General features: G+C 43.9%; 2 protein-coding genes across 2 annotated transcripts; both read right to left on the bottom strand.

The window, feature by feature from the left end:
- Positions 1–1407: 1407 nt before the first annotated feature.
- LOC121828539 (uncharacterized) lies at positions 1408–5736 on the bottom strand. Its single transcript, XM_076568750.1, has 5 exons — positions 5602–5736; positions 4107–4240; positions 3310–3383; positions 3133–3234; positions 1408–1568 (listed from the first exon to the last, which is right to left on the bottom strand). The coding sequence occupies exons 1-5, from the start codon at positions 5734–5736 to the stop codon at positions 1408–1410; spliced, it is 606 nt and encodes a 201-aa protein (XP_076424865.1).
- Positions 5737–17885: 12149 nt separating this feature from the next.
- LOC121829019 (odorant-binding protein 2b-like) lies at positions 17886–22292 on the bottom strand. Its single transcript, XM_076568624.1, has 6 exons — positions 22158–22292; positions 20888–21021; positions 20079–20152; positions 19899–20000; positions 18186–18287; positions 17886–18076 (listed from the first exon to the last, which is right to left on the bottom strand). The coding sequence occupies exons 1-6, from the start codon at positions 22290–22292 to the stop codon at positions 18048–18050; spliced, it is 576 nt and encodes a 191-aa protein (XP_076424739.1). The 3' UTR covers positions 17886–18047.
- Between the last annotated feature and the right edge of the window lie 3851 nt (positions 22293–26143).

Raw genomic sequence — 26143 nt, 5'->3', positions numbered from 1 at the left:
CCCCTTCACCCTTGATCATTATATAATCAAATTACTCTTTGGTTCATCTAGTTACTTTTCAGTGGAACCGTACTTCAATCTTTTGTATGTGATACTCAGATATGAGAAGATGTTTGCTGATTAACACAAGACTTATCAGGTCCTAGGAGAATGCTGCCATTTTCCTGTCCCAAAAGCTCAGTGTGAGACAGTTGAAAGGCACAACAGATACCCTTTCTGTGACTTCCATGAAGAGGATTCATCCTTCATCCTGATCAATGAACATGATTATCCTGAGCTTTTGCTGTGTCTTCTGAGGTCCTCTTTTCTAATCCTTCCTCAGGACACAAATGCAATCTGGCTGAAAAACTATGGCTGGCATACCCAAGGAACAGGGCCAGATGGGCTGACTTTTCACTGCACATGTTTCATGGCCATAGTAGCCTGACCTTCAGGAACCTCATGCAGAGGGTGATCCCATGTGGATCTGACTCATTACAGTAAACCCACCTGCTTTCCTGAATTTGGGAAAACAGCAGAAAGAGGGTTTCTGCATTTTATATAAAAAATATCTTTCCACAAGAAAAGATATGTGGTATGCAAAAGAAGATTGTTTTTTGGAACTGAAGTGGAGATTTGGGGTAAACTTTCCATTTCTTTTTATCTGGGCTTGAGGAGGAGTATGCTTGTGTTTGACTTCCTCGGTATCTGGAGTTCTGTGTCTGGACCTCTCTGCTTCTGGTAACCGCAGTCCCACATTACCTAAATGGTAGAGACAGTAAAGGCCTTGGCTGCAACCCTGTATTCCAAATTTACAGAGCCTATGCTACCTCCTCCATGGGCCTCACAACAGGACAACAATCCAACACTAGGCCCCAGAACACAAGGTAAGTACTGAGACCCCAGGTTTTTAAACTGACCCACACTAGCTGACCTACACCAGCTTGGTGGTGACTCTGATGATCCTCTCTTTCTCTAACTAGACATAATGCATATTCCTATCCTCACTCTCTCTCGCTCTAGATGTTCTGCCTGCCAAACCTGAGCACCATGACCTCATGAGCCATCACATGTCACTTCTATAGGGACCCATGAGTCCTGGTAATCAAGTTCAGGAATGTGTGGCTTCTCACACCAGAGTAAAACAAATCCAGGCACCATTTGATTACACGTGACACATACAGAAGAGAATATTTACCACTTTTACTGAAAGCTTAGACTTGATGGGGTGTGCATGTATGGTCTGTATTCTCTTGGCACCTAGAATTGTAACTACAGGATGACAGGGTAAGTGCAGTGGTCCCAGATTCAAGGTTCTGTGCAGACTCGGTGGTGCTTCTCCATGCACTAAGTTTCAGTGTGCAGCTCACATGAATCTATTATAAACAGAGATAGTTGTCTGAGAGTGGTGTTGGTATGGTCATTGTCTTACAGGAAAATCATGATTGAGAGGGAAATAGAAATAAGCAAAATACTAATCTCATTACCATCATATTTAGGGCGGATGATGTCTGTTCGTTTCAGCCCTAAATTTACCACAAATTCCTCAAACTCTGATAGTATTATTCTCTTTGGAGTCCTGTTGCGACCTGCAGGACACATGGGTATGGGACAAGGGGGTGGGAAAGACTCTTACTATAGACATTTAACACATGTACCACACAGGTATTTTTCTGAACCTGAGAGATTTCAAGCCAGAGAAAGAGAACCTCCAGCTGAATATTCATGAGCAGGAGAAGGACCAGGTGGGAGTCCCAAAGGACAGCAGTAGGTGTATCTAGAGTCTCCATGTCTAATCTGGGGGACTCCTAGGCCATTGCCCGAAATGTCTTGTGTGCAGAGACTACTGGTTGAGGACTGTGGGGTTTATCAGGGAGAGGGAGGAAGCACAGTGCCACCTGATATTCAGAAAATCATGAGAGAAGATCTACTGGAGAATGCAAGCAGAGGCTAGAAATGTGCGGGCAGCATTGGGATCTAAGTGCTTGATAATGGAGGATGGTGGAGGTCTGGTTTCCACCCAACATTGGTAACTTGGCACCCAAGTTCTTTTCATATGCACTTTAATGTCTAGAACTCTCCTGTGAGAAGAGACACAGCATGCTTGATCAGGATACCTCCATTCTCCAGAATGTGACTGAAAATCTCTATTGAGGAAAAAACACATGCCTAAGTCCTGTTTTTGCTCCCAACTGGCAAGTGTGTATGTGTGTGTGTGTGTGTGTGTGTGTGTGTGTGTGTGTGTGTGTGTGTGTGTGTTTATATATGGTGGATGGTTTTGGTGTGTCTGTTTGCAACCATGGTTACCAGAGTAGGATGTCAATCATCTTCCTCCACAGCTCTCAACATTGTTTCCTTGAGACACAGTCACTCACTGATCTGGACCTTCATCAATGTGGCTTGATTGTCTGACTATCCAGCTCTGAGGACCCACTGTCTCTTCCACAATAACGGTTGCAGACATGCTCAGCCATGTCTAGCTATTTATGTGAACTCTTGTGACATAGATTCAGGTCTTCATGCTCTAAGAACAAGAACTCTTAACCACTGAGCCTTGTTCAAGCTTCTCATTACATTTTAAACAATCTGAAGGAAGAAGAGAGTAACAAAATATTTTTCTCTACTTAGCACTGACTAAAACTATACATGAAACCTTCCTTCAGAAATTTATCTCTCACTTCTTCTTTGATATTATGATAAATGTGGATTCCAGTACCTCATATCTATCTGAATAAAATGGGGCAATTTATGTACAACAGGAGTTGAGTACAACTCTGTCCTCCACAGACTGGTTGTCAGATCAGGACCTGTTACCATGACAATAGCACATTGTCTCCAAATGATTCTCAGTGTCGCCATGGGAAATGATTCCAAGCAGATCTCTTCTTAGAACAGGATGAGAAAAGAGGCTAACAGAGAAAGGAAGGGAGGAGCTAGGGCTCAGTGTGTGGGGTGTGGTTGTGAGCCTAGTGTTTCAGTAGCCATCTGGAGAGGGCCGAAGACACATCAAGAGCTTACAATCCCCTCTCTCAAAGGCCCCAATCATCTCAGAAAAGACCTCAAGTTGGGGACTAGAGCATGAGAGCCTGAGATTGTGATCCACTCTGTACACACATGCTCATCTCTCACAACCTTAGGCAGGGTGAGACGTACCCATGAGCATTGTCATAATGTAGTACTTCGGTTCGTTAACATAAACGGCAACAGCGAAGTCCTTCCCATGCATAAATTCAAATCTGATGATGTGTTCTGGCCCTGTGGAGAAAAATTAATCATGTAGCTGAAGGGCAATGGAACCCGAAAATGAAGAACATAAACCCACGCACTCACAGATATGGAAAAAACCACGATTAGATTTATCTTCATCCATATATATCTTGAACTCAATACACCCGATGGGTTTTCTGTAACACAAGACAAAAGCATGGCTTTCTCCATGACATCAGCCCTGTCCTTCCCTGTTGTGATCTTTGAGCAACACAACCCAGACCCTTCTTCTGATACATATAGTAACTTGCCAAGCATTAGCACATGGCTTTCCACAACCCCTGAGTCACCTTCTTGTGTTCTAAACATCAAAGCAGGTGGCAGCAACAGAAAGATGGTCCATATCTGAAGACAGCCCATCTTCCCAGTTCTGAGCAGTATATTGCCAGCCCAGTCTATTTTCCCCAGGAGGCCAGGTCTTGCCCTGATTCTGCTACTGTGTCTCCAAAGGTATCCCCCCGAAGACAGAGTCCTGCACCTGCTGTCACTACCCCTGGGTCCTCACTGCACAAGGAACTCAGTGAAATCTTGAGGGGTCTCAGGTTCTGTGCCTGCACAGAAATAAGCACAGCATCTACACTGGCTCCAGGGAGCACAGCACCACTAGGAAGGAAAGCTTCAGTCCTCCAGGGAATGTCATAGGAGGATAGCATGTGATGAGCTGGACCTTCTGTTTGAATCTGGTGTCCTGTGAACATGTCTCCTGTGCTTATGAAAGTCACCTGAACCATTGTCCAAACAACACAAGAGGATTTATGTTGACATCGAATGTCCAGTTGATGTCTAGGGCATGCACATGGTTAGTGTGGTGATTCCATGGAGCCAAGTGCAGAGAGCGCTCTCTGAGCACAGGTACTTACGAGATGTTCATCCTGAACTCCAACTTGTCAATAATGTTCCTGACGAATGTGAAGGGTGGCAGTGGGCTCAACTTCCTCTTTTCAGGAATAGGCATGTTCCCTGCCCAGGCAACTATGTACCACTTTCCTAGAAGCTAGAGAGCAAAGCCACCCATTAGGTGGAAGCATAGAAAGGGGAAGCTAAGCAAAGGGGTTCTAGGAAGTAATTGAGATGGGAGGAGATGAAGGAAGGGCCTGGGGTAAGGGCTCTGTACCATTTGAAGGGACATGATACACTGAAGCATCAAAAATAGTCCTGGTTTGGGTTTACCCCTCTCTGTCATAAGTGGGGATACCCAGGCAGGATAGTACTAGGACCTTGAGTGGAAGATATCATTCCTGGGACAGATGATTATAGGGTACCTGCACATGTCTCGCATAAGAAGAGAAAATCACAAACAGCACCAGGCTAAGAACATGATCTAAACTTGTCCAATTCCTTCATTCTAAGACTGAGAGGGATTGTTGATCCAGATTCAGTTGTAGTTTTCAGAGGGAGGCAGAGTAACCGGATGCCAGCTTCATCCATGGGGAGTGCTTGCCTCCATGTCAACTGAGTTTCTAGGAGGAGGCCCCGGGAGATCAGGGAAGCCACAATGGCATCCTTATCCATCAGTGCCAGGACACGGGAGGAAGCCTGATCATTTCCAGAGTCTTTTATCTTCTCAAAACCTGTCATCAATTTAAACATCTAAACTTCTTAGGATGTCGCTCCATCAACACCTCCCCATACCCAGCAGCGCTCAGCCCTCTGCAGACAGCAGCCGTGTATTGTGCACATCATGCTGCATGAGGCTTTCATTGAGAAATAGAAATTCTGGAAAGAGTCATTTCTGTGGAATTTCTAGAAGGCTTTAGAAAACTGCAGGCTGACACAGGAAGCAGTGGGTTTCTGTGGCATGAGATGAGACAGAGGCATCCTCAAACCATTATTTGGCCTCTGGGTATCCCTGATGTCAGATATGAAAAAAAATCCATGCTGGAGAATAGATACTGCATTAAAAATAGCATCTCCTGCCGGGCGGTGGTGGTGCACGCCTTTAATTCCAGCACTCAGGAGGCAGAGGCAGGCGATCTCTGTGAGTTCGAGGCCAGCCTGGGCTACCAAGTGAGTTCCAGGATAAGGCGCAAAGCTACACAGAGAAACCCTGTCTTGAAAAACCAAAAAAAAAAAAAAATAGCATCTCCTAAGCTCTCTTTCCCCCCAACCCTTGCCCTCTATTACCAAGGTAATGGGGGTAGATTGAGAGGGATGGCTGGGGGGAGGGTGTGAGAGGAGGAAGGATGCTGGAATCCATGGCTGATACGTGAAATTAAGTTAATTACAAAATAATACATGAGATTATATATATATCATCTCAGTGGTGTGCATTTTCAGCTCTCAGCAGCAGCCCAGAAACGCTCACTCAATCCATCGGAACCCACTGTACATATTCTGTCTGCCCAGCATTCTCACCTCATCAATAGTGGCCTTATGTCGAAAATTCCTGTAGGATGATTGCTCCACAGAGGGCAGGGTCAGAGCCACAGTCAGCAGGAGCAGCTGCATGGTCACCATGATGCCTCTGTGCTCCTGGTCTTGCTGCAGCATTTATATCCTGCACTGGGTGACACCCCATCTGCACAAAGCCTCCATCCATGCTATAGGCTGGTTGCACTGTTTTGTTTGGACCTAATGAATACATGGTGCTAATTCTTGTAAATAGCCACCTGCCTGTGCTTTCACTCATTCTCAGGAAACCTTGTCAGTGGGGAGAATGTCATCACAGTGGGAAGTGACACCTGAGAACCCAGAGCCGGAGGATAACAAGAGCTCCCATGTTCTCAACCTCACCATGCCTGGCTCTATTCCTGTTAAAAGATGCCACAACACTTTCTCTTCCGCCTCAGAACCTCCCGTTTCAAGAGGAGCCACCAGCCTGTCTCCACACAACAGGGTAGTACCCGGCAGTGTGTTCTCCAGGCACATTCCCCTGAGGACTTGGCTATGGCTTCATACTTCATCACCCTGACCCCTGTGTCCTGTCTTCCCCTCTGCTTTCTATCCTCATGAGAGTGCAGCACACCTCCCTGACTCTCTAGACCTTCACAGCTGATCTCTACCAACTTAGCAGCCTGGCCCTAAAATACACATAAATCCCAACCCACCTTTTCGTGGAGCTGCTACCTTCACACTTTACGGACTCCAAGATTCATTGTGAGTAGTGTCTCTGACAAAATTTCTCTGATTCCCTACTTCTCATTTCTCTTTCATTCTCTGTCACATCACAGTGTAAATGCATTATTGTCCTGCTTCTGTGTATGTATGTAGCTGTCTGTGTCAGAGTGCATAAAATGTGTTTATGTGTCTGGGTAGCTGTGGAGATTGCACATGAGTATTTATGTTTATGCGTTAATGTGTGCAACTGTCTCTATGTGCTGGTGCCTTTGCCTGCTTGTATAAATTTGTGCCTGTGTAGTTCTTTTGTGCATTTGTATCAGTTGTGTCTGTTTTGAATATGTAGATACAGCGTGTTTGTGTGTTTTTCTCTATGACTAGTGCCATTGCCCATATATGGGCATGTCATTCTATGTGTGACTGTTTGTATGCATTTTTCTGTGTGTGCACATGTGTCTGTGTGCATTTCTATCAGTGGGTCCGTGTGTGTGTGTGTGTGTGTGTGTGTGTGTGTGTGTGTGTGTGTGTGTAATGTCTGTTTATTAATGTTTATGTATTAGTTTCTAGGATGGTATTTTTGGATATGAAATAGCATACACAGGATCTGGGTTTTGAATGCTTAGTCATTTGTGGAGGCCCTTTTTTGGGAAATGTAGAACTGTTGGCACTGTGTTCTCTCTAGAAGACATGGATGTCAGTGAAATTCCCATCTGGGTCTCTCCTGAGCACTCAGCTTCCTGATCCACCAAGATGCAAACAAGATTAGGGGCAAGATCTCTCAATTAATAGCATTAAGAGGAAATAAAATAACAACTGATGTTTTGAAGAGTATCATGAATATCAATCTTTAGCAAAACAAAGCAAAAGAAAAACTAAAAATTAAATATAATAGATCAAAGAGAAGACACATGGATAACCCATGAAAATCCCAGTACCTTCTGGATATACCTTAAAAATTTATAATCAAATAACTTGGAAAATACAAAAGAAATGAACAGTGTTCTACACTGAGATACAAAATTACAAAGGAAAACATGGACAACATGAAGAGTTCTGCAGTGAGCAGTGAGATTAAACTGCAACAAAATGTCTTCTAACTGGAACAAGCCTGGGCCAAATGTGTCCAATGCGGAATTCTCCCAAGAATGAACACAACACTCCTGAATCCACTCCAGAAATCATGAAGGGGGTGGCATGCTACCAAACTCTTCAATGAAGCTGATATTCTGTGAAAAGAGATGGGAATGAAACAAATTTCATGGGAAATTATACAGAGATGATCACCCAGGCTGGGGTCAAGGCAGTTATGCAGGTCATGGGAAAGAACCTGCAGCCTGGGGAAGCTTTTCAGGCTTGGATAAACTGTACCAAATGTGTGGTCAACTCTAGCACATAGTATTATGTGTATCAGTGCACTGAAATCAATTTGACCACGATGAATAATTCAGTTTCTGAGGATATTCCAAGGACATTGTGTATAACTTGAGACCCTAAGGGGTATTGGCTGAAGACTGTGGATGGAGCAACATATAGATGGGATGACAAACTAGAAGAGTGGGAACCTAGAATAGGAGGGAAATGGTGGCCTCCACCATGAAAGGGAGATGACAACTTTAATCCAGATATTCTGATTCCTCCTGAAGGAGTGTGGAGACAATGTGGCAATGGTGGTAGTGATTGACGCAAGTTTTATTGGGTTCCTAGATTGAAAAGAGCTGCCAGGAAAGGTGAACTTCCTTTCATGGAAGCTCTGAAAATTGGATCAGGTCTTCCTTGGAACTGTTGGGATAAGAAGGACAAAAGTCGCTGACTTGCAGGGGAAGAGATCCATGGCCAGGTGCCAGGCCTAACTCCAGAAGTCCAATCAATGAGAGAGAGGAGGGGTTCTATAAGCAAGGGACATCAAGTTTATGATGGGAAAATGTATAGAGATGACCAGCCAAACTAGTGGAAACACATAAACTGTGGACCAATAGCTGAGAAGCCCCTTTGGTACTAGACTAGGCCTTCTGGATAGGCGAGACAGTTGTTTTAGCTTAAACTGTTTAGGGGGCCCCCAGGCAGTGGGATTGGGACATATCCCTGGTGCATAAGCCAGCTTTTTGGAGCCTAGGGACTACAGTAGAACACTTTGCACAGCCTTGGTGCAGGGAGGAGGGACCTGGACCTGCCTCAACTGAATATACCAGGCTCTGCTGACTCCCCATGGGAGACCTTGCCTTGGAGAAGGTGGAAATGGGGTGGGTTGAGGAGGAAGGCTGGGGGGAGGCAAGAGGGAGGAGAGGGGAATCTGTGGTTGGTATATAAAATGGATAAAAATATCTCTTAACAATAATAATAAAAATAAAGAAGAGAGGCCAGAGAAAATGGAAGAGCCTGAGAAAGGAGTAGAGTTCAATGTAGCTATTTCCTCTTCATGGAATATTCTCTCCCTTTATTTGTTTATTTTACATTCCCTACATTCCCTCTTCCCCATCCATACCCTACATCCCCTCTGCTGGCTCCCATCCACTACTTCTCTGTTTCTAATAAGGAAAGGGAGGCCTTCCATGGATATCAACAAAACATGGCATATCTAGTTGCAGTAAGACTTAGCACCTCCCCTCTTATTAAGGGTGAACAAGGAAACCAAGTATGAGGAATAGGATCCTAAAAGCTGACAAATTTGTAAGAGAATGTAGCCCCTGATCCCACTGTTAGGAGTCCCAGAAAAAGACCAAACTACACAACTGTAACAAATGTGCAGAAGGCCGAGGTCAATCCCATGTATGCTCCAGGTTATCCATTCAGTCTCTGAGCCCGGGTTAGCTGATTCTGTAGGTTTTCTTGTGATGTCCTTGACCACTCGGGCTCCTACAATCCTTCTTCCCACTTATCTACAGAATTCCCCAAGCTCTGTCTAATGTTTTGATGTGGGTCTCTGAATCTATTTCCATCAGTTGCTGGATGAAGCCTCTCTGATGACAATTGTACCAGGCACAAATCTGTGAGTAGAGCAGAATATCATTGGCACCATTACAATAATGTTTTCATTTTTGGTCAGTTGTGTCTCAGTCTATGCTGGGTCTCTGGGCCATTCAGCCTATGGGTCCTGGTGCTATAGGCAGTGAGTGTCAGGGGTGGGCTCATTGTTGTGGCATAGGTCTCAGGCTGGGCCAGTCATTGGTTGGCCACTCCCACAGTCTTTGCACCACCCTTATCCCAGCACATCCCATAGGCAGGACAGACTGTAGGTCAAAGCTTATGTGGCTGGGTTGATGTTCTATTCTAACTCCTAGGAGTCTTGCCTGGTCATAGAAGATACTAGTTCAGGCCAAATATCCCCTATTGCTAGGAGTCTTAACTGGGGTCATCCTTGTAGATTCCTAGAAGTTTCATTTGTACTAGGTTTACCTGACATGAAATGCCTTTTCCAGTCATCTCTTTCAGTATTCTCCTTCATTCCACACCACATGATCCCTCATGTTCCCTTCTCCACCTACCTCAAGTCAACCCACAAAAACTTTTCTATTTCCCCTTCCTAGGGAGACGCAAGCACCCCTCAACTCCTTGAGCCTTCCTTTTTAGCTAGCATCTCTGGGTCACTGAATTATAGCATGGTTATTTTTTACTTTACAGTTAATATCCACTTATAAGTGAGTACATACTTTATTGATCTTTCTTGGTCTGGGTTACCTCACTTAGCATGATTTTTTTTCTAGTTCTATCCATTTGTCTCCGATTTCATGGTGTTATTGTTTTTATTTTTATTTATTATTTTTTAAATTTAACTTCTTTATTGAATCTTTGGGAGTTTTACATCATGCACCCCAATTCTGATCACCTTACAGTGCCCCCATATCCTCATGTCACCCCTGCAGCACCATGAAACAACATATAACAAAACAAGCGAACAAACAAGAACAAGAACAAAACTAATCCAAAAAGTCTTCCCTTCTCCTTCTTTCCCACCTCACCATCACCGCTTCACTCATCCTGGTGGCATTGGGAGCCTCTGTGTCATACAGTGCACACTTTTGTCCAATCAGCTTACTAACAACTGTTCATTTCAATGAGTCATTGCTCCAGTTCAAGGCCAGGGGTTTCTGGTATACCACCATCACTGGATCCTCACTGAAACTCCTCTGGCATATCCCATGGATGCCCCAAGATTTAGAGATTCTGAGGGTATTGTTCTGCAGGACCAGTCCCTTCAAAAGCTTCAGCAGGTCCTAGATGGGGTAGATGTTAGGGTGGGTCAACCCAAGGCCCATCTGTGGGCCTGGGTAGTAACTGAACTGGTCAGTCATTGCTGCCAGGCCTACCCACCTCAGGGAGCAAGGGGTGGAGTCAGCTGCCCTATGCCCATACCCTCAGGGTCAGTTCACTCTCTCTGTGGTGAGGGGTGGATCCATCTATCCAGAATGCAGGAGCCAACTCTCCTGTTTTTATTTTATTTATTTTTTTAAAATTAACTTCTTTATTGAATCTTTGGGAGTTTCACACCATGCACCCCAATTCTGATCAGGGACAGCTCTCTTGCTGCAGTGTCCAGTGGGAAACAAGGTTAGCTTTCCTGGGCCAGTGAAGGGTGGGTTCTGCTCAGTATGGCCCTCTGATTTCATCTTAGGTTATGAAAGTTTTCTCCTATAATTTTGTTGAAGATATTTCCTGGGCCTTTCAGCTGTGTATCTTCTCCTGCTATTCCTATTATATTTAGGTTTGGTCTTTTCATAGTGTCCCAGATTTCTTGGTTGTTTTGTGTCAGGAAATTTCTATATTTAACATTTTCTTTGATTGCTGTATAGATTTCTTCTATTGTATCTCAATGCCCAATATTCTCCTTTCCATCTCTTGTATTCTGTTGGTGATACTTGCATCTATAGTTGCTGTTCACTTACCCATATTTTCCAAAACCAGGATTCCCTCTGTTTGTCTTTTTTTATTGCTTCTATTTCCATATTCAGGTCTTGAGGGGTCTTATTCATTTCTTTCACCTGTTTGTTTGTGTTTTCTTGCATTTCTTTAAGCCTTTTTTATTTCCTCTTTAATAGGGTCTCTATAATCTTCATAAGATTGTATTTAAGGTCCTGATCTTATGCTTCCACTGTATTGAAATATCCAGTGCTTTCTATAGTAGGATAGCTTGCGGTGCCCTATTGCCCTGGGTATGGTTGATTGTGTCCTTATGCAGTCCTCTAGTCATCTGGGCTTGGGATTATTATCAGTTTATGTGCTGATTTCTGAGTTTATATTTGTTGGATGGTTGTCTTATGCATAATTTCCCCATTGTTTTCTGCATCTTTTCTGGTATTCTGGCCTGAGTGGCCTGTGATTCTGGTGACCAGTAAGTCTTCAGGTCCAGTTACATGTCTCTGATAGGGTAAATGTGACCTACTTTGCTTCTGGGGTTTTGGTTCTTCACTTTCTTCTGAGATTCTGGGGTTCTGGAAAATGGCATGGCCTCTAGGGTTCTGAAATTTGAGCATGGTCTCATATTCTGTGATTTCAAATGGTTATTGTTATGGTGCCCCTTACACTAAGAATCTGCTTGTCATCAACACTAAGAGCAGAGATGAGAGTGAAGGGAAAGCATAAAGATTCCTGGTGGTGACATTGACATAGAAATGATCATGACCTCCATGTTTCCCCTTTTCAGGGCTCTCACTACAGAAGAGAATTCTTCCATAGGTCTCTTCCACTCTCTGATGTTTAAGTCATTCACTGGCCTTCCTGTACCAGGTTCCTGAGACTATAACAGACAGATCCCTGAGTATACCCTAATCCAGGCCAAGTTCTCCTCCAGGCTCCAGCACATGGACAGGGGCCTGAATAAAACATTCCAGAGCCCAGACTGCAGCCACTGACATAGACTAGCCCTATTTCTCAGTCCTGTGTTCATTAAAGTGTGCCTGAAAATCCATGTTTCAGCGAGATAGGAGATGACTGTTTCAAAACCCCCAAAGTCTTTGGGTCTAGATCAGGGCATGAAAGTCCATGTTCTGTGAAAGCATTCTGGTTCTTGTGTGTCAGAAGAACTAGAACCCTTCAGTGTTAGAGCTATGTTAGCCAGGAGATCCCATGCTGCTGGTAGAACAGCAGAAGAGACAGCAGAGTTGTAGACAGCAGATAAGACTCCAGATCGAGGTACAATGCTAAAGACCAGACTAAGAGGACCTAACAGCTCATGAGTTCTAGTTCCTGCCCTCAGGATCTATACAATAGTCAACCCTTCCATCTACCCCTGTTCACTATCCCTCTCTCTTTCTTGACCTTGTCTTCTGAGAAGAGGGACAGGTCATCCTGGACCTGTAGCACAGCTACTGTGACAAATAGTGGGACAGTCAGGAGCAGGCTCTTCATTTTAGTCTCTGTCCTCTAGAGAAGGCACATCATTTGGGTGACATGATGAGGCTGTGCTGGTTCCTCAGAGAATGCCCTTTATGGCCACAAGTGGCATTGACCACACCCCTCCAAGCCAAATTCATATCCATCACAGTACTGGAGATTATTTTTGTTGAGACCTGGTGATCAATTTGTTCCTATTATAGATAAAAGACACAATTCCCTACAATATCTGTACCATCCAAGGTTACCACAAACCAAGAACCCTCTACACTTGGTAAATTAAACCGGTACATGAGTAGAGAATAAACATGCAGGCTGGGATGGCCATGGCCTCCTCCTGTTACTCTTGCTCCCCTGTGTTTGATCTCTAGCCACTGTTGTCTTCCTTGGCCATCTTATCTAGAAGCTGGCTTCTCTTTTACCAAAGCTGAGGAGTGAACTGAGCTTCTTAAACACTTACAATCCTACCAGTGCCCTGAGTGCAAGCTATGCACTAAGAACCCACCATATTGCCTTATGCTACTGGCTAATCATCTACTGCTGTCAGAAGTCATAGTTGGGCTTATTGTTGTAGACTCATGGAAGTTTACCTTGCATTGAGCTTCACTCAACTCCATAAAATCCCCATTCCAGTTAGTTTTCTCAGCACTCTCTCCCTTCACCCACATGTAAACTTGTACAACCACTGTGGAAATCAGTATGGCGGTTTCTCAGATAATTAGGAATCGAACTACCTCAAGACCCAGCCATCCCACTCTTGGGCATATACCCAAGGAATGCTGATTCATACCATAAAGATACATGCTCAGCTATGTTCATAGCAGCACTATTTGTAATAGCCAGAACCTGGAAACAACCTAGATGCCCATCAACGGAAGAATGGATGAAAAAAATGTGGTACATATACACAATGGAGTACTACTCAGCAGAGAAAAACAATGAAAGCATGCAATTTGCAGGCAAATGGATGGAACTAGAAAAAATCATCCTGAGTGAGGTAACCCAAACCCAGAAAGACAGTTATGGTATGTACTCACTCATAGGTGGATTCTAGATATAAAATAAAGAACAATCAGACCACAACTCATAGAACCATAGAGGCTATATATATAGCATGGAGGTCCCTAGGACGACTGTGGCTTATAATAAATTTCAGTTTTACTCAATTATTGAAAAAATAGCCAAATGAATGGAAACACATGAACTATGAACCAAAGGCTGAGGGGCCCCCAGCTGGATCAGGCCCTCTGAATAGGTGAGTCAGTTGATTGGCTTGATCAGGTTGGGAGGCAACTAGGCAGTGGAACCGAGTCCTGTGCTCATTGCATGAGTTGGCTGTTTGAAACCTGGAGCTTATGCAGGGACACTTGGCTCAGTCTGGGAGGAAGGGACTGGACCTCCCTGGACTGAGTCTACCAGGTTGATCACAGTCCTTGGGGGAGGACTTGTCCTGGAGGAGGTGGGAATGGGGGGTGGGCTGGGGGTAAGGGGAGGGCGTGGGAGGGGGGAGAATAGGGGAACCCATGGCTGATATGTAGAACTGAATGGTATTGTAAAATAAAATATATATATATGCAATGTTAAATTCTAGTCCTTGAAAGCTATTTAGGACAACAAAGAACTAGAGGTTAGTAGTTAATCATCTATAAGAATCAAACTTCTAGTCATGTTAAGTATGTTTTCAAGGTCAAACACAGACATATTTTAAATGAATAGATGGCCTTCAAACACTTCAGAAACCTACAGAATATGTCATTTTAAATGGCAATCATGCAAGGCTTTTTATGACAGGAACACATATTTGCTCCTGGCAACACCAATTTACTTCACAAGAGGATGACAGGCTCTAAAGAATCTCCATGTAGACTTTGCTTTCATTTGTGTCAAAGTTAGTCACTGAGCAAAGAAGCTGTCCTTGCCTCGACTGCTGGTATATGCTGTCCAAATTGGACAAGCAGAACACAAAGGAAGGCAACTGTCAAAATTGCCAAGACAAGGTAGGGCAGTCCTTCAAAATTCTTGCTTCGCAGAAATGTCTGTCAGATATTTAGGCCTGGAGGCCCAATAGGCATGCCACAGTGTTCCAGAGGAACCTTGGTGTGCTTGTCTAGCCAGTCAGAAGTCTCTGTTGTTTTTTGTTTTTTGTTTTTTGTTTTTTGTTTTTGTTTTTGTTTTTAGTTTTGGAAATTGATAGCTCTGCACAATCTGTTTAAATGAGTAATAGTATAACCCTTTCAGGTGTCTGACAGGGTTGAAAATTAGATAGTTATAATTAGAGTTTTCTGTAGTTTATAGGAAGTAAATCAGATACAAAATTTTGGGCTCACCAAGATAGGAGTATTTTCTTCATATTTTCAACATACTAATAGATTGGACATTAAGAATGTACTTTTTGGCCAGGCAGTGGTGGTGCATGCCTTTAAACCCAGCACTCAGGAGGCAAAGGCAGGCAGATCTCTGTGAGTTTGAGGCCAACCTGGTCTACAGAGTGAGATCCAAGACAGGCACCAAAGCTATACAGAGAAACCTGTTTCAAAAAAAAACAAAAAAAAAGGAAGGAAGGAACAAAGGAAGAAAAATAATATATTTTTGCTTGAAAATTGTTCTTATTATAAACAGTTTTACTATGTAAGAGTTAAGACTCTTCCCTTTCATCCAGACAAAATCAGGGAAATGTGGAATAATTATTGAAACTGCCATGCCAATAAATCCACCTTAAATCAAGGATAGAGTCAGTGACTGGCTGACCAAAATTGCCATAGATTTTTTTGAAAAAGTGAGGAAGTTGGAGAAACAACAGAAAGAGAAAATGAAGGGTTGGGGAGATTTCCGGGTTATTTGGATGGTTAAAACATGGAAAGTAGGGTCAACTGATTGCTCCCTGCTGTTCCTTACATTTACCAGGTTTTTATCTCAAATTCTGACTACTGAGTTTTCATTAATACTAGAACAATTTAGGCAAAAATCTACACAGTCCCAACACTACTATCACACTCTGGGTCCACACACAACTATAATAACCTAAAACAAGATCCACTGTAACCTGGAGGATCCATAATTGGTTAACTTTCATGAAATCAAAGAAATGAAATACATATCTGATGTCAAGAAGACCTAGCTCACATCTACCATATCCCAGAAGCAAGGCTCCCTGTGGATAAGTTTCTGATCTGCTTTCTACATTTGAGTCTCTAGTCAAGAAGAACTCTGCCTTACATTTCCTGAGGTCATTGTGGGCATGACCACAAAATAGTATCCACCTTTCAATACACCCTGATCCAGAAAAGTTCTCCTGACAGGTGTCACAGTTTCTGAACCCATAACCCTGTTTCCCTGATAATCTCTTCCATTTATTTGAACCAGTTTCTGCTTCTAGGCTAGAATACACACCATCAAGGGAACAGTTATCTCCTCTGTCAGGGTTTACTCTGAATGAAGTCCATCCTGCCAATTGTCTAAATCCCATGGCCTCTACTCTGTAGATCAAGCAATGCCAGCCAGGCTCCACAGTGGGTCAAGTGTATGCACAGATATCACAGGCACCAGTAATTCTTCCCATTTATGATCCAAATGACTAAAGAAAGTCTAGCATCACTTGTCTCACCCCAAAGGGATTGTACAAATGGGATTTGAATTTCCTTGGGAATGGAGTCACCAGGGTGAATGAGCCTCCTATGAGAATTACATTTTGGGTGGTTCCCTCACTACAGGGATCTACAGCAATGATGACTCCCAACACATTTGTACACGGTAGAGGACTATGAATACTCCTGACCTGGCCTGTTGCAGAATTCTGTGCTCCAAGCATAACATCCACAACCATCTTCTATCAGCAGCTGTGATAATCAAAACACCATTGAGAGCAGGTCTATAGAAGTTCCCTCCAATAAGCTTGTGGTGGGTCCTTACATCTTCAACTGAGATTCCATTCACTCCCTACTGGAACTCCCTTCAGGATGCCTGTAACTCTTTACAAAGAGTATCTTGGAATACACAAAAGAGTTAACTGGAGAAAACTCCATCTATACTGCTGTTGGTAATTTGTTATCCATGTCCTGGTGAGTTGTTTCAGTGATGTGGCTTCTTATAGGTCAGTCATGCCCCTGTAAACACCCCTTCACCCTTGATCACTGTATAATCAAATTGCTCTTTGGTTCATCTAATTACTTTTCAGTGGAACCGTACTTCAATCTTTTGTATATGATACTCAGATATGAGAAGATGTTTGTTGATTAACACAAGACTTATCAGGTCCTAGGAGAATGCTGCCATTTTCCTGTCCCGGAAGCTCAGTGTGAGACAGTTGGAAGACACAACAAATACCCTTTCTGTGACTTCCATGAAGAGGATTCATTCTTCATCCTGATCAATGAACATGATCATCTTGAGCTATCACTGTATCTTCTGAGGTCCTCTCTTCTATTCCTTCCTCAGGACACAAATGCAATCTGGCTGACAAACTATGGCTGGCATACCCAAGGGTCAGGGCCAGATGGGCTAACATGTCACTGCACATGTTTCATGGCCATAGTAGCCTGACCTTCAGGAACCTCATGCAGAGGGTGACCCCATGTGGATCTGACTCATTACAGTAAACCCACAGGCTTCCCTGAATTTTGGAAGACAGCAGAAAGAGGATTTCTGTATTTTATATAAATATATCTTTCCAAAAGAAAAGGTATGTGGTGTGCAAAAGAAGATTGTTTATTGAAACTGAAGTGGAGATGTAGGGTAAATTTTCCTTTTCTTTTTATCCTGGCTTGAGGAGAAGTATGCTTGTGTTTGACTTCCTCTGTATCTGGAGTTCTGTGTCTGGACCTCTCTGCTTCTGGTGACCTCAGTCCCAGGTTACCTAAATGGTAGAGACAGTAAAGGCCTTGGCTGCTACCCTGTATTCCAAATTTACAGAGCCTATGCTACCTCCTCCATGGGCCTCTCAACAGGACAACAATCCAACACTAGGCACCAGAACCTAAGGTAAGTACTGAGACCCAGGTTTTTAAACTGACCCACACTAGCTGACCTACACCAGCTTGGTGGTGACAGTAATGATCCTCTCCTTCTCTAACTAGACATAATGCATGCCCCCCCCCCTCTAGATTTTCTGCCTGCCAAACCTGAGCACCATGACCTCATGAGCCATCACATGTCACTTCTATAGGGACCCATGAGTGCTGGTAATCAAGTTCAGGAATGTGTGGCTTCTCACACCAGAGTAAAACAAATTCAGGCACCATTTGATCACACGTGACACATACAGAAGACTTTTACTGAAAGCTGAGACATGAGGGGTGTGGATGTATGGTCTGCCTTCTCTTGACACCTAGAATTGTAACAGGTATGTACAGGATGACAGGGTAAGTGCAGTGGTCCCAGATTCAAGGTCCTGTGCAGACTCTGTGGTGCTTCTCCATGCACTAAGTTTCAATGGACAGCTCACAGGAATCTATAAACACAGACATAGTTGTCTGAGAGTGGTATTGGTATGGTCATTGTCTTACAGGAAAATCATGATTGAGAAGGAAATAAAAATAAGCAAATATAAATCTCATTACCATCACATTTAGGGCGGATGATGTCTGTTCGGTTCAGCCCTAAATTTACCACAAAACCCTCAAACTCTGATAGTATTATTCGCTTTGGAGTCATGTTGCGACCTGCAGGACACATGGGTATGGGACAAGGGGGTGGAAAAGACTCTTACTATAGACATTTAACACATGTATCATACAGGTATTTTTCTGAAACTGAGAGATTTCAAGCCAGAGAAAAAGAATCTCCAGCTGAATATTCATGAGCTGGAGAAGGACCAGGTGGGAGTCCCAAAGGACAGCAGTAGGTGTATCTAGAGTCTCCATGTCGAATCTGGGGGACTCCTAGGCCATTGTTGAAATATCTTGTGTGCAGAGACTACTGGTTGAGGACTGTGTGTGTTCAGGATGACCTAGAGAGATGGAGGAAGCACAGTGCCATCTGATGTTCAGAAGGACCATGAGAAAAGAGCAATTGGAGAATACAAGCAGAGGCTAGAAATGTGCTGCCAGCATTGGGATCTAAGTGCTTGATGATGTTGCATGGTGGAAGTCAGGTTTCTACCCAACACTGGTAACTTAGCACCCACGTTCTTTTCATGTGTACTTTAATGTCTAGAACTCCTCTGTGAGAACAGACACAGCATGGAATCAGGACACCTCCATTCCTCAGAATGTGACTGAAAATCTCTCTTGAGGAAAAAACACACACATAAGTCCTGGTTTTGCTCCCAAGTAGCAAGTGTACGTGTTCGTGTGCGTGTGCGTGTGCGTGTGCGTGTGCGTGTGTGTGTGTGTGTGTGTGTGTGTGTGTGTGTTTATATATGGTGGATGGTTTGGTGTGTCTGTTTGCAACCATGGTTACCAGAGTAGAATATCAATCATCTTCCTCCACAGCTCTAAACCTTGTTTCCTTGAGACACAGTCACTCACTGATCTGGACCTTCATCAATGTGGCTTGATTGTCTGACTATCCAGCTCTGAGGACCCATTGTCTCTTCCATAATAATGGTTAGCAGACATGCTCAGCCATGTCTAGCTATTTATGTGAACTCTTGTGACATAGCTTCAGGTCTTCATGCTTGCAGAACAAGAACTCTTAACCACTGAGACTTCCTAAGCCTTGTTCAAGCTTCTCTTTGCATTTTAAACAATCTGAGGGAAGAAGAGAGTAACAAAATATTTTTCTCTACTTAGCACTGACTAAAACTATACATGAAACCTTACTTCAGCAATTTATCTCTTACTTCTCTTTTGATGTTATGATAAATGTGGATTCCAGTACCTTGTATCTATCTGGATAGAGTGTGGCAATTTATTTACAACAGGAGTTGAGTACAACTCTGTCCTCCACAGACTGGTTGTCAGATAAGGACCTGTTACCATGACAAGAGCACATTGTCTCCAAATGATTCTCAGTGTCACCGTGGGAAATGATTCCAAGCAGATCTCTTCTTAGAACAGGATGAGAAAAGAGGCTGACAGAGAAAGGAAGGGAGGAGCTAGGGCTCAGTGTGTGGGGTGTGGTTGTGAGCCTAGTGTTTCAGTAGCCATCTGGAGAGGGCTGAAGACACATGAAAAGCTTACAATCCCCTCTCTCAAAGACCCCAATCATCTCAGAAAAGACCTCAAGTTGGAGACTAGAGCATGAGAGCCTGAGATTGTGATCCACTCTGTACACACTGACCATGCCCAAACCCATACAAATCTCCACACCTTAGGCAAGGTGAGACGTACCCATGAGCATTGTCAACTTGTATTTATTCATTTTGTTAATATAAGCGGCTACAGCGAAGTCCTTCCCTTGCACAAATACGAATCTGATGATGTGTTCTGGCCCTGTGGAGAAAAATAAATCATGTAGCTGAAGGGCAATGGAACCCTTGGAAAATGAAGAACATAAACCCAAGCACTCACAGATTTTGAAGACACCAAGCACAGATTTATGTTCATCCATATATATCCTGAACTCAATACACCCGATGGGTTTTCTGTAACACAGAAAAAAAGCATAGCTTTCTCCATGACATCAGCCCTGTCCTTCCCTGTTGTCATCTTTGAGCTACACACCCCAGATCCTCCATCTGGTACATATAGCAGCTAACCAAGCATCAGCACATGGCTTTCCACAACCCCTGAGTCACCTTCTTGTGTTCTAAACATCAAAGCAGGTGGCAGCAACAGAAAGATGGTCCATATCTGAAGCCATCCCATCTTCCCTGTTCTGAACAATACACCTGCCAGCCCAGTCTATTTTCCCCAGGAGGCCAGGTCTTGCCCTGATTCTGCTACTGTGTCTCCAAGGGTATCCCCCCCGCCCCCCGCGCCATGATTGATTCCTGCACCTGCTGTCACTACCCCTGGGTCCTCACTGCACAAGGAACTCAGTGAAATCTTGAGGGGTCTGAGGTTCTGTGCCTGCACAGAAATAAGCACAGCATCTACAGGGCTCCAGGGAGCACAGCACCACTAGGAAGGAAAGCTTCAGTCCTCCAGGGAATGTCATAGGAGGATAGCATGTGATGAGCTGGACCTTCCGTTTGAATCTGGTGTCCTGTGAACATGTCTCCTGTGCTTATGAAAGTCACCTGAACCATTGTCCAAACAACACAAGAGGATTTTTGTTGACATCAAGTACCCAGCTGATGTCTAGGGCATGCACATGGTTAGTGTGGTGATTCCACGGAGCCGAGTGCAGAGAGCGCTCGCTGAGCACAGGTACTTACGAGATGTTCATCCTGAACTCCAACTTGCCAATAATGTTCCTGACGAATGTGAACGGTGGCAGTGGGCTGAACTTCCTCTTTTCAGGAAGAAACACGTTTCCCGCCCAGGCAACTATGTACCACTTTCCTAGAAGCTAGAGAGCAAAGCCACCCATTAGAGAGGGAGCATAGAAAGAGGAAGCTAAGCCAAGTGGTTCTAGGAAGTAATTGAGATGGGAAGAGATGAAAGAAGGGACTTGGTTTTAGGCCAGGTACCACTTAAAGGGACATGATACACTGAAGCATCAAAAAGAGTCCTGGTCTTGGTTTGCCCCTCTCTGTCATGAGTGGGCAGATCCTGGCAGGATAGTCCTGGGACCTTGATATCATTCCTGGGACAGATGATTCTAGGGTACCTGCACATGTCTCACATAAGAAGAGAAAATCACAAACAGCATCAGGCTAAGAACATGATCTAAATCTGTCCAGTCCCTTCATTCTAAGACTGAGAGAGATTGTTGCTCCAGATTATCTGTAGTTGTCAGAGGGAGGCAGAGTACCCAGATGCCAGCTTCATCCATGAGGAGTGCTTGCCTCCATGTCAACTGAGTTTCCAGGAGGAGGCCCCGGGAGATCAGGGAAGCCACAATGGCATCCTTATCCATCAGTGCCAGGACATGGGAGCAAGCCTAATCATTTCCAGAGTCTTTTATCTTCTCAAAACCTGTCATCAATTTAAACATCTAAACATCTTAGGATGTCGCTCCATCAACACCTCCCCATACCCAGCAGTGCTCAGCCCTCTGCAGACAGCAGCCGTGTATTGTGCACATCATGCTGCATGAGGCTTTCATTGAGAAATAGAATTTCTGGAAAGAGTCATTTCTGTGGAATTTCTAGAAGGCTTTAGAAGACTGCAGGCTGACAGAGGAAGATGTGTGTTTCTGTGGTATGAGATGAGACAGAGGCATCCTCAAACCATCATTTGGCCTCTGGGTATCCCTGATGTCAGATATGATGAAAAGTCATGCTGGAGACTAGACATTGTGTTTAAAATAGCATCTCCTAAGCTCTCTTTCCTACCCCCCCATGACCCTTGCCCTCCATTACCAAGGGAATTGGGGGTGGACTGAGGGGGAGGGATGGGGAATGGGAGGAGGGAGGACAGGGGAAATTATATATATAGTAGCATCTCAGTGGTGTGCATTTTCAGCTCTCATCAACAGCCCAGAAACTCTCACTCAATCCATCAGAATCCACTGTACATATTCTGTCTGCCCAGAACTCTCACCTCATCAGCAGTGACATCAAATTCTAAATTCCCAAATGATTTTTGCTCCACAGAGGGCAGGGTCATAACCACAGTCAGCAGGAGCAACTGCATGGTCATCATGGTGCCTCTGTGCTCCGGGCCTTGCTGCAGCATTTATATCCTGCACTGGGTGGAACCTCATCTGCACAAAGCCTCCATCCATGCTATAGGCTGGTTGCACTGTTTTGTTTGGACCTCGTGAATACATGGTGCTAATTCCTATAATTAGTCAACTGCCTGTGCTTTCACTTAATCTCAGGAAGCCTTGTCAGGAGAGAGAATGTCATCATAGTGGGAAGTGACACCTGAGAACTCAGAGCCAGAAGGATAACAAGGGTTCCCATGGTCTCAACCTCCCCATGCCTGGCTCTACTCCTGTTAAACGATGCCACAATACTTTCTTGTCCGCCTAAGAACCTCCTGTTTCAAGAGGAGCCACCAGCCTGTCTCCACACAACAGGGTAGTACCCGGCAGTGTGTTCTCCGGCACATTCCCCTGAGGACTTGGCTATGGTTTTATACTTCAGCACCCTGACCCCTGTGTCCTGTCTTCCCCTCTGCTTTCTATCCTTATGAGAGTGCAGCACACCTCCCTGACTCTCCACACCCTCACAGCTGATCTCTACCAAGCTAGCAGCCTGGCCCTAAAATGCACATGAATCCCAACCCACCTTTTCATTGAGCAACGGCCTTCACACTTTCCAGGATTCCTTAGGAGGAGGGTCTCTGACAATAGTTCCCAGGTTTCCTACTTCTCATTTCTCTTTAGTTCTCTGTCACATCACAGTGTAAATGCATTGTCCTACTTCTGTGTGTGTATGTAGCTGTCTGTGTCAGAGTGCATAAAATGTGTTTATGTGTCTGGGTAGCTGTGGAGATTGCACATGAATATTTATGTTTTTGTGTTAATGTGTGCAACTGTCTCTATGTGCTAGTGCCTTTGCCTGCTTGTGTAAATTTGTGTCTGTGTAGTTCTTTTGTGCATTTGTATCAGTTGTGTCTGTTTTGAATATGCAGATACAGCGTGTTTGTGTGTTTTTCTGTATGAATAGTGCCATTGCCCATATATGGGCATGTCATTCTATGTGTGACTGTGTGTATGCATTTTTCTGTGTGTGCACATGTGTCTGTGTGCATTCCTATCAGTGTGTGTGTGTGTGTGTGTGTGTGTGTGTGTGTGTGTGTGTGTTTAATGTCTGTTTATTAATGTTTATGTATTGGTTTCTAGGATGGTATTTTTGGATATGAAATAGCATACACAGGATCTGGGTTTTGAATGCTTAGTCATTTGTGAAGGACTTTTTGGGGGAAATGTGGAACTTTTGGCACTGTGTCCTCTCTAGAAGACATGGATGTCAGTGGAATTCCCATCTGGGTCTCTCCTGAGCACTCAGCTTCCTAATCCACCAAGATGCAAACAAGATTAGGGGCAAGATCTCACAATTAACAGCATTAAGAGGAAATAAAATAAAAATTTATATCTTGAAAAGAGTATCATTAATGTCAACCTTTAGCAAAACAAAGCAAAATAAAAACTAAAATTAAATACAATAGATAAAAGAGAAGACATGTGGATAATCCCTCAAAATCAGAGGACCTTCAGGATATACTTTAAAGACTTATACACAAATAAATTGGAAAATAAAAAAGAAATGACCAGTGTTCTACATTGAGATACACAAAATTAAAAAGGAAAACACGGACAACATGAAGAGTTCTGCAGTGAGCAGTGAGATTAAATAGCAACAAAATGTCTTCTCACTGGAGCAAGCCTGGGCCAAATGTGTCCAATGCTGAATTCTCCGAAGAATGAACACAACATTCCTGAATCCATTCCAGAAATCAAAAAGGCGGTGGCATGCTACCAAACTCTTTGAATAAGCTGGTATCATCTTGACATAACCAAGCAAGGAAATTGTAGGCTGATTTCCTGATCAACATGTAAGCAAAACCTGTCAGTTACCTTTAGAGAAAGCATTTAACAACATATCAATATATTTTACTACTATCCTTCTGGTCCAATATATAAAAAGCAATAAATGGGATATATCACACTGAAATATTTAGGGACAGAAATGGCACAACCATCTGAGATGGAGAGAAGCCCTTTGACAAAGGCCAACCATCCTTCATGATCATAGCTCTGAAGGAACTATACCTAGGAGGAGTGAATTCATACAGCCAGTATCATCCTAAGTGGAGATACATCAAAGCAATATCACTGAAGTCAGCAGGGACAGGGCTGTCCTCTTTCTTCTATCCTATACCTTAAAGTATTATCTAAGGTAATATCTAGGGACATCGAGTTAATGATGGGAAAATGTACAGAGATGACCAGCCAAACTAGTGGAAATCCATGAACTGTGGACCAATAGCTGAGGAGCCCCTTTGGTACTAGACTAGGCCTTCTGGATAGGCGAGACACTTGTTTAGCTTGAACTGTTTAGGGGCCCCAGAGAGTGGGATTGGGACCTATCCCTGGTGCATGAACCAGCTTTTTGGAGCCTAGTGCCTATGGTGAGACACTTTGCACAGCCTTGGTGCAGGGAGGAGGGACCTGGACCTGCCTCAACTGAATATACCAGGCTCTGCTGACTCCCCATGGGAGACCTTGCCTTGGAGAAGGTGGAAATGGGGATGGGTTGAGGAGGAAGGCTGGGGGGAGGCAAGAGGGAGGAGAGGGGAATCTGTGGTTGGTATGTAAAATGGATAAAAATATCTCTTAACAATAATAATAAAAATAAAGAGAGGCCAGAGAAAATGGAAGAGCCTGAGAAAGGAGTAGAGTTCAATGTAGCTATTTCCTCTTCATGGAATATTCTCTCCCTTTATTTGTTTATTTTACATCCCCTACATTCCCTCTTCCCCATCCATACCGTACATCCCCTCTGCTGGCTCCCATCCAATACTTCTCTGTCCCTAATAAGGAAAGGGAGGCCTTCCATGGATATCAACAAAACATGGCATATCTAGTTGCAGTAAGACTTAGCACCTCCCCCCTTATTAAGGGTGGACAAAGAAACCAAGTTTGAGGAATAGGATCCTAAAAGCTGACAAACTTGTAAGAGAATGTAGCCCCTGATCCCACTGTTAGGAGTCCCAGAAGAAGACCAAACTACACAACTGTAACAAATGTGCAGAAGGCCTAGGTCAATCCCATGTATGCTCCAGGTTATCCATTCAGTCTCTGAGCCCAGGTTAGTTGATTCTGTAGGTTTTTTGGTGATGTCCTAGACCCCTCGGGCTCCCACAATCCTTCTTCCCACTTATCTACAGAATTCCCCAAGCTCTGTCTAATGTTTTGATGTGGGTCTCTGAATCTATTTCCATCTATTGCTGGATGAAGCCTCTCTGATGACAATTGTACCAGGCACAAATCTGTGAGTAGAGCAGAATATCATTGGCACCATTACAATGATGTTTTTATTTTTGCTCAGTTGTGTTTGGTTCTATCCTGGGTCTCTGGGCCATTCAGCCTATGGGTCCTGGTGCTATAGGCAGTGAGTGTCAGGGGTAGGCTCATTGTTGTGGCATAGGTCTCAGGCTGGGCCAGTCATTGGTTGGCCACTCCCACAGTCTTTGCACTACCCTTATCCCAGCACATCCCATAGGCAGGACAGACTGTAGGTCAAAGCTTATGTGGCTGGTTTGATGTTCTGTTCTAACTCCTAGGAGTCTTGCCTGGTCATAGAAGATACCAGTTCAGGCCACATATCCCCTATTGCTAGGAGTCTTAACTGGGGTCATCCTTGTAGATTCCTAGAAGTTTCATTTGTACTAGGTTTACCTGACATGAAATGCCTTTTCCAGTCATCTCTTTCAGTATTCTCCTTCATTCCACACCACATGATCCCTTATGTTCCCCTCTCCTCCTACCTAGGTCTACCCACAAAAACTTTTCTATTTCCCCTTCCCAGGGAGACCCAAGGACCCTAACTCCTTGAGACTTCCTTTTTAGCTAGCAT

Source organism: Peromyscus maniculatus, chromosome 4 (assembly GCF_049852395.1).
Source record: "Peromyscus maniculatus bairdii isolate BWxNUB_F1_BW_parent chromosome 4, HU_Pman_BW_mat_3.1, whole genome shotgun sequence".
Classification (NCBI taxonomy): Eukaryota; Metazoa; Chordata; class Mammalia; order Rodentia; family Cricetidae; genus Peromyscus; species Peromyscus maniculatus.
The sequence above is the reverse complement of the archived record's forward strand: the minus strand, read 5'-3'. Positions and strand labels throughout refer to the sequence as shown.

Coding starts and splice junctions, on each gene's coding strand:
- LOC121829019 (XM_076568624.1), bottom strand. CDS start 22,292: ATGCTGCAGCAAGGCCCGGAGCACAGAGGCACCATGATGACCATGCAG. Junction 20,153..20,887: donor GAGTTCAGGATGAACATCTC/GTAAGTACCTGT, acceptor TCTGTGTTACAG/AAAACCCATCGGGTGTATTG. Junction 20,001..20,078: donor GCTTGGTGTCTTCAAAATCT/GTGAGTGCTTGG, acceptor TTTTCTCCACAG/GGCCAGAACACATCATCAGA.
- LOC121828539 (XM_076568750.1), bottom strand. CDS start 5,736: ATGCTGCAGCAAGACCAGGAGCACAGAGGCATCATGGTGACCATGCAG. Junction 4,241..5,601: donor ATAAGGCCACTATTGATGAG/GTGAGAATGCTG, acceptor TTTGCTCTCTAG/CTTCTAGGAAAGTGGTACAT. Junction 3,384..4,106: donor GAGTTCAGGATGAACATCTC/GTAAGTACCTGT, acceptor CTTGTGTTACAG/AAAACCCATCGGGTGTATTG.